Below are 11,958 nucleotides of genomic sequence, written 5' to 3'. Positions count from 1 at the left end.
GTCTGGCACAGGACTTGCATTTGTAGGTAAGGTCAGGGGACTCTTGGCTCCATGCTTCTCTACATTGAATTCCTCTTTAGCATCAGGTCTTTCTTTGAGCCCTTGTTCCATCAACCCAGGCTCCTAGGCTCTCAGTGTGACTCGGGAGCTCTCCTTGGTGCTGACTGTGCTCAACTGGTCCCTGGAAGCAGGGCTCTGGTGCTTCTGGCTTTCTCTGCCACTAGGCTTGCCTGAGGGACTCAATAAACAGAAGCTGAAGGAAGTGGACGTGTGGTGGACTGTATCCCATTGAAGCCCGTGGTGCCTGAAAAACAGCTGTGCAAGGGTCCCCACCCCCACCCCAAATGTCCTGGGCTCTGATCTGACTCTGTGCCTAGCATGCTCTGTGACACCCTCTCCCCCCAACACATAATGAATCACTACCACTCTTCCATGGGGACACAGCAGTTTGTATTAAAGGCATGGAGTTAGTCGGGTAGATGCTTGTAAAGTGGGTGACACAGGGTGGAGGGGCATCGAGTTTCTGAACGCTACGACACCCACAGCTTTCCATGGGTCTTACTTCTCCTCGTGCACAATGAGGGGGCAGGTCACTTCTGTCCCTGTCACCTAGAGGGGGTGGGAGGAACAGAGAGGATGCAGACACAAGGCCTTAGAGCTCAGGTGAGACGTCCTAAGGCTAAACTTATGGTGATCCCATCTCTGATCCTCTGCGTGGCCTCCCATGGGTTTCCTAAGTACACGGAGGCCCAGTTTCCCCAGCATACAATGAAGTTATGAAGGTCAAGAGAAGGCCCCGTAGGGTGTGGTAAACAGTGTTTATTGGTCCCTCCTCATGTAATCCACACTTACCAAGGCCTAGGTCTCAAGACGCTGACTGTGACTTCTGCCTTTATTCCTCCGCTACAATTCTATCCAGGCTCACGTGTTTCACAAGCTCAGGGTGGGGCGCCATCATATCACATGTATGTCTGTTACTCCTGCCATTTTACAATGCACCCAGCCCACACAAGTGTACTGGACAGAGCTGCTTCTTCTATGAGCAGAGGGAACAAAGTGTCTCGTTGGCACCTGAAAACGCCCACTCGCGGAGCCTGGAGCAGTGGGCAGCCCTGGAGAATAGATACAGGATCTGGAAGACACTTAGGTCCACTGAGGTTGGGGGAAAGGGAACATGGGGATCCCCAATCCCACAGTGACTTTTGGGCCTCTGGATGGGACCTGCAGGGCAGGAGCCCACACTGGTTTGGAGTTGGGGTTGGGTTGACCTGGCAGGTCCTACTGCCAGGTTTTCTCCCTTGCCTCTCCATTCTGTGTCAGAAAGGCACTTGTGGAAATTCCCCACCTCTGGAGCTCTCTGGGGAGCACGTGGGGGTTAGAGAAAGTTGCATAGAGGCGTCTGGAGAGTAGTCCAGATGCCTGCAGGGTCAGTCTAGTTCTGCACAGGACTCCTGGGTCTCACGGGTGCAGTCAGGGCAGCCCAGTGGGTTGGGCCCCACACCATGGCTGCAGACCAGGTGCCCCTCTGCTGGTGCAGCGGCAGCAGGGAGCGAGTCCTCTGTGGATTGGTCCAGCCCTGCTGGCACCTGGGCTTGGCTGGCACTGGAAGGAATGGCGGATTTGAGACTGTCTCCTGGGGCAGGTCCCTGCTTTTGTTCATCCTGGTGGATTGTCTCATCTGTGGAGACTGTGGCTGGCTGGAGAGGCTCTTCTTGCGGCAGGCCGCCAGGGGCCAGTGGGAGTCCCTTCTCACTCCAGCCAGGCTTGGTGCGGATGCCCACAGCCTTCAGGATGACATCCATTTTCTTGGCATAGTCCAAGTGGCCATTGACCTGCAGGGAGATGAAGACCATGTGGGTAGGTGGGTCAGTGGGCAGGGCCCACCTGTTCCCTGGGATCCAAGCTAAGCTCCACCCTCAGCCACTCAGTACCAAGGGCCCCAATTATTATTGGTTCTCAAGTCCAGAGTGCATTGGAGTGGGGACTGGGGGTGGTGGTGGCTATAGGATCCGAGGCAGGGGAAGTTAAAGAAAGTTTCTCTAAATGTGTGGGCCCTGGAGCGCAAAGGCCCATCTGATGAGTAGCAGGCAGGGGAGGGGATCAGGGTTTCCTTTTCAGTTGCCATGGGACCTTGAAAGTCCTTTCTGCCCCCAACATTAGGAGTGGCTTGCCCAGAGGGTGGCTGGGAGGGTTTCCTTAGAAAAAAATTCCCAGGTTAGGAATAAATCTTTGTCACAGCCAGTAAGGTTCTGTTTCTTCACAGCTCCTTGCAGACCCCATCATCCCTCCACCTCCCTAATTGGGTACTGAAAACTTAACTCCCAAAACAACAGTGTTGACAGGAGAGGCCTTGGGCAGACGGTCAGAGCAAGAGTTCTGCCTCAAGCTTGGACAGAGCTGTCTCCCCGAGGGCAGCTTGGTTACAAAGCCAGTTTGCTTCACCAACATGAGACCATGCAGCCAGGAGTTGCCACCAGACCAGTGCCATGGCTTTGGATGTCAGTTGTCATTGTTACAAGTCAAATGATGTTGTATTCGTGGTACAGAATCTAGTGTTCATGGCAGTCCCAGATGGGCTGAGATGGATATGGAGTAGTAGTGTTTCCTGATGCTTCTTGAGTTCTTATGTAAGACCATGAGCATCTTTTCTCAACTCTCTCCCTGTGTGCACGTGCGTGCATGCCTGCGTGTGCAGATCAAAGATCAGGTGTCTTCCTGATCACTCTTCACTGTATTTCTCTCTCTCTCTCTCTCTCTCTCCCTCTCTCTCTCTCATTTACCATGTATGCAGTGTTCTCTATGTTGAATGTATGCCTGCACGACAGAAGACGGCACTAGATCCCATTACAGATGGTTGTGAGCCACCATGTATTGCTGGGAATTGAACTCAGGACCTCTGGAAGAGCAGCCAGTGCTCTTAACCACTGAGCCATCTCTAGAGCCTATTTTCTTTCTTTCTTTTTTCTTTTTTTCCGGAGCTGAGGACTGAACCCAGGGTCTTGCACTTGCTAGGCAAGCGTTCTATCACTGAGCTAAATCCCCAACCCCTCTAGAGCCTATTTTTTGAAACAGGGTCTCTCGCTGACCCTGGAGCATAAATCTATTTGGCTAGACTGGTTGACTAGCAAACTCCAGGCATCCTCCTGCCTCTGCACCCCCAACCCTGGTACTGCTTTATCTGAACGTTTTTCACCTGGGTTCTGGGGACCTAAACTCAGATCCTCATGCTTTTGTGGAAAGCACTTTGCTGACTGAGCCAAGATATCCCCTCTTAACCCCTGGAAATGCATAGTCTCTCAAGGGGATTGGAGAGGAACATGGAAATCGCAGCACACTGTGACTGCCACTTAGTAGGTGCTGTATAAATACAGGCTCTCTTACTTTAGTTTACCTCAAAGGGGGATGAAGATGGGGAGTTAGCTGGGCTGATCCATTCAGGGGCCCAAGATGGCTGCCTAAGTTCTAGTTAGCGTGTCTGAATTCCAGCCAACAGAAACTCCAGACCCACAGGGACAAACACTAATAGTTCTCTATGGACAAAGTAAGAGCCACTTCCCTGAGCATTTTGGATCCCGGGGAAGGACTGTATTAGAAAAGGCAGGCAGGAAGGGCGGGGTCAGTGCTATTACTGCAGCCGACCCAGGCGGCCCTCATACCTACAGTACACAGCTCTGACTTCTTCCTTCAAGGCGGGTTCAGGTCTCAGCCATGCACAGTCCGCCAGCTGCTACTCTATAAAGACCCACGATGGAGTCCTTGTTGCTGGTACTCCATGTTTACAGTTAGCAGAGGGGAGGTTTCATGGGGGTAAGGTGGGTCATGGGTGGGTTCAACACAGTTGATACTGACTCAAGTTTTCAGCCCACGGCCATCTCCCTGGCTGTCCCACTGAGTTTTGCCTGCTGCCCGGAAGTCAGGTATGACTCATGTAAAGCAGCCGTCTTCCATGACTGATGCTGGGCCAAGCCTCAGGACACACCGGGCAACTCCCAGCATATACTGTCAACCCGCAAAGGCTCGTTAGACTATTGGCCAAGAGGCTGTGAACTCCAGTCACCAGGTCCATGTAGCCAGCAATGGACCCCAACATTTCCCCTTGCAAGAGACCTGGCCTGGCTGGCACTGCCCCCCTGTCTGTCCTGAGGACCCTTCCCATGCCCACTAGGCTCTGGGTTCCCCGGTGCCACATGTTTCTGTGAAATGAAACTGACAGTAACCTCAGCACCATGTGGGCTGGCATGGGTGGGAGACCATGTGGACACGGGCGTGCTTGGCAGGACTGCAAATCGCTGACCAGGCTCTGGAGGTTCAGGACCACAAACTCGTGGCTCAGGGCCCAGGCTCTGAGGTAGTTCCCTGGGTTTCTGGCTTGAATCTGCAATGTCCTCTCTTAGGCTCAGGCTCTTGACCACGCATTCTCTGGCCACTGGTGTTGTGAGGTTGTGGAACCTGTGGTAGGGCCCTGTTGGTGGAGTAGGCTACTAGAAGTGGGCTTTCAATGTGACACAGCCCCTGGTTCCTCCCTCACCCTTTGATTTCAATCTACCCCTTTGTGAACTGCTTCCTGTTGGGCCTTTCCCACTCTGGCAGACTGAAACCTGGCTAAACCAGGAGCACAAATAAATCCTGGCTTAAAGTATTTCTGCCAAGGAGCAGAAAGTCACTAATACGCTTGAGTTTATCACTCCAGCCTTAGTTTCCACATCTAGATAGTGGATCTGTAGGTCTTCCTAGGACTTTCGTAGGGTCCCTTGACACAGGGTGGCTGTTGTCACCGCTGGTGCTAATACTGACTGGGCACTCTGTGGCAGGCCCTTGGTTAAATTCTAGACATCAGGTACATCCTCTAGAATGTGGAGAGGTTTGTCCTGGACCAACGTATCCTGGACAGCTTTGCACGGGGAGCCCTGCGGAGGTAAAACCCTCCACCCCTGGTAGCCTAGAGTGGGACAGGCTGGCGAGCAAACAGGCATTCTAGCCAGGGTCCCTTGATTCATCTCAGACATGGTCCACACCTGACACAGGGAGGACGAACAGACATCCCTGTAGTCGCTGCTGCAAAGGGAGCTGCCAGGCAAGTCCTACAGAGGGAGCCCTGCCAGCCCCTCTTCCAGCAAGCTGCCAAGGAAAGACAGGGACACAAAGGCAATGCTAATTACCTCTAATTAGTCAGAGGAGGGAAGCTCAGCTTTGCTGAGGCCTCTAATGTGATAAAGAACTATTATTAGGCAGAGCTGCAAATCTGAGCCAAAGCTGAGGTGTTTGAGGAGGGAGAGGTCTGGGAGCAGCTAGCCTCCAAGGGGGAGAAGTGAGGGTGGTGGCCTGGCTGAGGAGGAGGGGACGGATATTAGGGAGGACTCTTGAACCCAGAGCCCTGGGCCCTGCATCTGCAGTAAATATAATGGGCTCGGTGCTGATACGTTCTGGCTTGGCTGGCACCAGGGTCTACTGCTTTGAGTGTAGCCCATGTCCTGCATCTGAGTCCTCTGCTTGCTTTGGTTATGTACAGGGGGAACAGCTCTGATTGGTCATCTGGGGTGACGGTGTTGAGGGGGGTTGGAAATTTGAGGACTTGAGGGCTAGAGGCTTGGATCTAGCCCTGCGAACTGCTTTTTAGGAGATAAGAAGTTTTCTTTTCTTTTCTTTCCTTGTTTAAAGGTTTATTTATTTATTCTATGTATAGGAGTACACTGTCGCTGTCTTCAGACACACCAGAAGAGGGCATCAGATCTCATTACAGATGGTTGTGAGCCACAGTGTGGTTGCTGGGATTTGAACTCATGACCTCTGGAAGAGCAGCCGGTGTTCTTAACCCCTGAGCCATCTCTTTTTTAAGCTTTGATTTCCTCATCTGTTCCTGCCTGGAGGTCGCTTGAGGTTTATGGCCTCTGGGGAAAGGCTGAGATGGAGCTCTGCTCACGAGAGGCAGGTGGGACAGACCGCAGGCCGATGGGACAGACCGATACTCACCACTGAGGACAGGTCCACGTTCTCCATCCTCCGGTCCTGCAACAGCACAGGCTGGAGGCCTGCGACGCGGAGCTGCACAGAAGATGTGCGGTACACGAAACTCAGCAGCCAGTCTCCCCTGCAGGCAGAAGTCAGGGCCATCAGCCCGAGCCTGGGCAGGTTGGGCCTCTGACCCCTAGGTAACTGGCCACCCGGCATAGTTACTACACAGACTGGGTTGGCCTCAAACTCACAGTCCTTCTGCTTCTGCCTCCCAGTGCTAGGCTGACATGTGGGCACCAGCGTGGTCTGCTAGATGCTCCGAGGGGCTCTGGCCTCCAGCTAGTTGGTACCTCCTCCCTTCACATGGGAATCTCACGGTTTGCTCTTTTCCTGTAGGTTCATCCATCACAGGCCCTTTACTGACTGCCCCCAGCTGTCACCCAGAGCCTCTGGTTCACTGTTCTGCTTCTGGCCTCTGAGCCCTGCAGGGTGTTTGCCTAGCACGCACAAATGCGGCTTTTGATTGTTGGCACTGTGTAAGCCATAATCGGTGGGTGCCTGTCTGTGCATCACAATACCTGGGAGGTGGAAGCAGAGGATCTTTGGCTCTGTAGAGAGTTCAAAGCCAGCCTGAGCTATATCACATCCTGCCTCAACAAAATAAACATCACCAGTCACCCCTCTAGTCTGCCCTTTGACTCTGAGCTTGGAGTGTCACCTCCAGGTCACTCAGTGACCATCCTATGTATTTGCTGCAGGGGGCTTAGCCACAACCCTTGTGACCTGTGGTGGTGGAGAATTCATGGGGTTTGGGGTTTTTACAGCTAATCAGCCTGTGGGCTCCCTGAGACAGGACTGTCTTGTGAGGCTTGGGCTGCTTTTTTTGGAGCTTGGGGATTTAAGTCAGAGTGAAACTCTGAGGGCCTCACCACAGACTCCAAACAGGGCTGCTCTCTCACTCCTTCCCTGACCCCCAGGTCCCAGCACTTTCCAGAAGGCCTGATGCCCCGGGGTGCTGAGTCTCTGCATTGCCAGCTTCTGTCTTCCTGCCCCTGCTCGGAAATCATGCTCCAAAAATGGAGTCTGGATGCCTGTGCTGCCAGTGGCACACGGGCATGCCTTAGCCCCAGAGGGCTCTCTCATTTAGACCCTTTTGATTTTCAGACTCAGGTGCTACCCCATGCTTCCTCCCTCAGAGTCATCCTGTAGGTGATGACACAGGAGGGAATCCCACAAGACCCTCCTCTGCCATCCTGCAGGGTGGGACGCCTCTCAGATCTGAACCTCTGGCCCTAGCCACACTCCTGAAATGCTTGTGACCAGCTTCTTGTACCTTTCAGCATAGAGACTTCTTGTCTCCAGAAAGGGTGGGGAAGGCACACTAGGAGCTCAGGAAATGCTGTTACCTCCCCCATGGCATGAGGTTCAGACAGACCTGCAGTAGCCGTTGATGATTCTCCCAGACACCACATTCCGGAACGGTTCCCAGTACTTGGGGTCCCCCTCTACTGGTGCACCCAGAAGGACAACATCCTCGATGATCCCTTGGCAATCTGGTGAGAGACCCCAGGAGACTCTGTCAGTGTTCCTGCATACCGTAGTCCTGATGGGAAGGGTAGGGTGGTGCGGGTGTGGGATGGATTGAGATGGAGAAAAGGGGGTAGTGCACACACACACCAGAAATGGAGGCTGACACAGGGTTCCAGGCCCTCACATGTCTGATCTATTCCTGCAAAGTGTCACTGTGACAGTTAAAGTAAACAGCACACAGCCACACAGACAGCACGTGGCACAGCCTGAGTAGGAAACAAGGTGTCTTTCCAGTGCCCGAAAGCTCAGACCCGTGAGAACATGGATGACCTGCCCCCCTTCAGAGAGACCCTGGGCCCTGCAGCATTGGAGAACAGTTGGGAGACACCGAAGCCTTCCTTGAGCAGGCTTCAGGAAGCTTGGTAGCCTGGAGGGAAAGGGGTGATGGGTTTTGGAGTGTAGGGGTGCACTCATCAGTCACTCTGATATAATGATTCAAGAATATTTTAGGTCTGGTCCACTAGAAGTGTTTGTGTGTCCTGTAGGCAGCCTTGCGTGGAGCTCAGGCACACCGGAAACTGGCAGTCTGCAGAAGGACACACGTCACTCTCAGAACTACTCTGGCAAATGGGTGTACCCCACCCCCTCACTCTGGTACTGTCCCTTCTGCTTGTTTCCTTCCTTCCTTTCTCTTTTTGTTTTGTGTTTTCAAGACATGGTTTTTCTGTGTAGACTTGACCATCCTGGAACTCACTGTGTAGACCTTGAACTCACAGTCTCTGGAGTACTGGGATAGAGGTGTACACCACCATCAGCCAGGCGGCTGGCCTTAGCTCGGCCAACCTTTTGCTGAGTGACATAGGGCATTCGGCTTCCTCTCTCAGGATCCTTCTAACTGAGGTGCTTCTGTTAACCCTCCTGGCTTTCATGCCAGAGTTTGAGTGAAGGGTTCCAGGCTGCTTGGTGTTTACAATACCATGTTCTCTGAGTATTCTCAAGCTCTGAACCTCAGACTCTCTGAGAGGTTGGAGAGATGGTCCAGTGGTTTAGAGAACTGACTGCTCTTCCAAAGAACCCAGATTTGAGTCCTAGCACCCACACAGTGGCTCACAACCATCTGTAACTCCAAGGCCAGGGGATCTGTCGCCCTCTTCTGGCCTCTGTGAATACCAGGCAAGCAGGTGGTGCACAGACATACATGTAGACAGAACAACCGTAGGCATTAAAAAAATAAAATAGAATAAAATAAAAATAAAACAAAACTCTGGCATAGAAGTTGACCTCACTCCTGGTCCTAGGGGAGTTTTAAAGCTTGTGTGAAGTTATTGTCATCTAGCATGTTGCCTTAACTCTGCCCTGGATGCGGTATTCAGAAAAGGTCCTTAGAGACCAGTGAGACCTCATTCTGAACCCTTCCCATGGAAGATGGGGAGATGGGCTCCGAGAGAAGATGATGCCAGTCCAAGATCACATAGCCAAAGAGACTTCCGCTAGGACCACAACCCAGGGTATCTGGATAGCTGTGGGTTCCCTGGACCATTCTCTCTTCTGTTTCAGTAGCCAAGAAGGCCAAACTGTGTGGACCTCTGGTCATCACAGGGCCAGGACCTCTGGGGCCACCATTCCTCCGCCCGTGGGAACTCCATCAGTGGCCTTTCTGCCATGGACAGAGTGTCACACCTCCTTATGGCCAGCAGTGACCATAGCAGGGATTCTGAGCAACTGTTAGATCTAGAGAGGACCAGGGAGAAAATCCTAAGGAGACAGCTGCCGTGACTCTGAGCTGAGAGAAGCCAGTGGTCTGCAGAATGAGTGTAAACCAGGCAGGAGCGTAAACCAGGTTGGGTTGGACATGAATTCCACTGTCGCTGAAGCCCAGCCAGGAGCTGCCTTACCAAGCTCCCTCTATTCTCAGACAAGCCGCGTTCAAAAGATCTGCTCACTGTTCAGGATGTGCAAAAGGTTTCACTCCATAGCATGTGCAAGGGCCTAAGTTCCCGTCACTACATTGAAAACAAATCCTTAGGGGTTGGGGATTTAGCTCAGTGGTAGAGCGCTTGCCTAGCAAGCGCAAGGCCCTGGGTTCGGTCCCCAGCTCCGAAAAAAAAAAAAAAAGAAAAAAAAAAGAAAAAAAAAAAAAAAAAAAAAAAGAAAACAAATCCTTATCAGGTTATACCTCCAGTGCCCAGCAGCCCCCAGGATGTGTAGCCAGTGCAGAATGCACCCACTGCTCAAGACAGATGGACGATGCCAGAGGGCCCAGGAGACGGCTCAGTGGGAGAAGGAGAGACCAACTCAAGTTGTCTTCTGACCTCTCCATGGGAACCAAGGCATGCACATATGTACACACACACACACACACACACACACACACACACACACACACACACATACACACACACAGAGACATACACACACACAGGTAAATGTAGACACACACACAGAGACACACACACACAGAGACACACACACACAGAGACACACACACAGGTAAATGTAGAAACACATATACATACACACACAGACACACACACACAGACACACACACAGGTAAATGCAGACACATATACATACACACATACATACATAATACACCATATACACATACAATAGATACACACACATGCAAATGCATACACATACACATATATACACACATATACATACACATACAACAGATATATATTCATACATGCATACTCACACACACATTAAATAAGTACAAAATTATAAAAGATGCCAGAGATAAACATTTAATGGCCTCGGCATTCTTTTGCTATGGGACCAGTGTCTACCAAAAGTCATTTTGTGGTCCTGGCCTTCCCTCCCGTCAAAGTTCGAGGCATTAAATACAGGGCTGAGGATACAGCTCAACAGAACACTTGCCTAGCACGTGCCTTCCACCCCCGCCCCCACAAGATTATAAATATTCGTATTCTTATGTAAAAGGGGTAAGATTATCTCCAAGTTCAGGAGTCACAGACACAGGTAGCTTTTGTGCTTCCCAGTTTTGAAAGAGCTCCTTAGATTTTATTTATACTCTGCTTCTACTATGGGAGTGGGCGGTCCTCCATCCTGCTATAACTTTGGCAGTAAGGAGGCGTCGTGCCTCTGGTTGAAAAGGAAAGGTTGTCAGTCAAGCCCTCACTCTCCGCTCCTGGGACTTTCTGTCACTGCTTCTCTCTAGTCCAGGAGTGATCCACTTGGGATAGAAGTCAAGGCTGGGGAGGCGGCTCAGTTGGGAAAGTGGTTGTCTAGCATGCACCAAGTCCTGGGTTTCATCCACAGGAGTTGGGTGTGGTAGTGTATGTCTGTGATCCCAGCATCTGAGAGCTAGAGGCGAGAGGATAAAAAAGTTTAAGGCTGTGGTGGTTTGAATGAGAACAGCACTCATAGGCACATACATTGGAATATTTGGTTCCCAACTGGTAGACTGTTTGGGAAGGATTAGGGGGTGTGGCTTGTTGGAGGGGGTGTGTCGCTGAGGTAGGCTTCCAGTTTCCCTCTCTCCCTGCCTTCTGCCTGTAGATCAAGATGTAGTCGACAGCTACTTCGTCAGCACCAAGCCTGCCTGCTGTCATTTTCCTGACCTGTTGATCATGGACTGACCCTTTGAAACTACAAGCAAGCCCCCAGTTAAAGGCTTTCTTTAATAAGTTGTCTTGGTCATGGTATCTCCTTGTAGCAATGAAACAGTCACTAAGACAAAGGCCACCGTTGGCTGTATTGCTAGTTCTCGGCCAGCCTGAGACACATGTATCCTAGGATCTCATGTATCCTAGGCTATCTTAGAACTAGCTGAGGATGGTCATGAACTTGTGACCTTCCTACTTTTACTTCCCCACTGCTGGGATTAGAGGTGTGGGTCACCAACACTCTGAGTTTATGAGGACTGGACACGGAACTCAGGGCTTCACTCACACTAGGCAGGCACTCTATCAGCTGAGTCATAGCTCCAGTTCCTCAAGTCTTTCAAGTGTTCAGGTCAGAGGGCTGGAAAGATGGCTCAGTAGTTAAGAGTGCTTACTGGCCTTGCCAAGGACCCTGGTTTAGGTCCCAGCACCCATGCTGGGCAATTCACTACCACCTAACCTCCAGCTCTAGGGATCTGACACCCTCTTCTGGCTTGCATAAGTGACTGCACTCACACCCCTACATATAATGAAAAATAAAAATAACTCCTAAAAAATAAAGTGTTTGCTCCGTAGCCTCAAGAATATTCATTTGTGCAGAATTCTTTCTTAACTTCTGATGACATTCTGTTATCAGCTTTACTCTTGTCCACCGTCCATCTGGTGTTTCTGGAGGCTCACCCTGGGCTCCTGGGATGGCATTTTCATGACCAGGCACTCCCAGAAGTCTAGACATAGCTCCAGTTCTCCCAGAATCCATCCAGGATCCAGACAGGGCATCCTTTTCTCAGTATCAGCCTTGAGAATTGTTTATGTTTAAACTCTAAAACTCAGATTTAAAGCA

At 51.3% G+C, this 11,958-nt stretch overlaps 1 protein-coding gene across 3 annotated transcripts in view; it reads right to left on the bottom strand.

The window, feature by feature from the left end:
* Positions 1–802: 802 nt before the first annotated feature.
* Tmco4 (transmembrane and coiled-coil domains 4) overlaps positions 803–11,958 on the bottom strand; it is a 79,462-nt gene continuing 68,306 nt past the window's right edge. Inside the window, exons 13-15 of one of the 3 annotated variants that reach the window (XM_006239262.4) lie at positions 7,388–7,505; positions 5,971–6,088; positions 803–1,832 (exon numbers count right to left, since the gene is read on the bottom strand). In XM_006239262.4, the coding sequence (XP_006239324.1) occupies positions 1,428–1,832; positions 5,971–6,088; positions 7,388–7,505 (641 nt within the window). In that variant the 3' untranslated portion in view covers positions 803–1,427. 3 annotated transcript variants of the gene reach the window in all.

This window comes from Rattus norvegicus, chromosome 5 (assembly GCF_036323735.1).
Source record: "Rattus norvegicus strain BN/NHsdMcwi chromosome 5, GRCr8, whole genome shotgun sequence".
NCBI lineage: Eukaryota > Metazoa > Chordata > Mammalia > Rodentia > Muridae > Rattus > Rattus norvegicus.
Note: the sequence above shows the minus strand (reverse complement) of the source record. Positions and strands in the feature narration are given on the sequence as shown.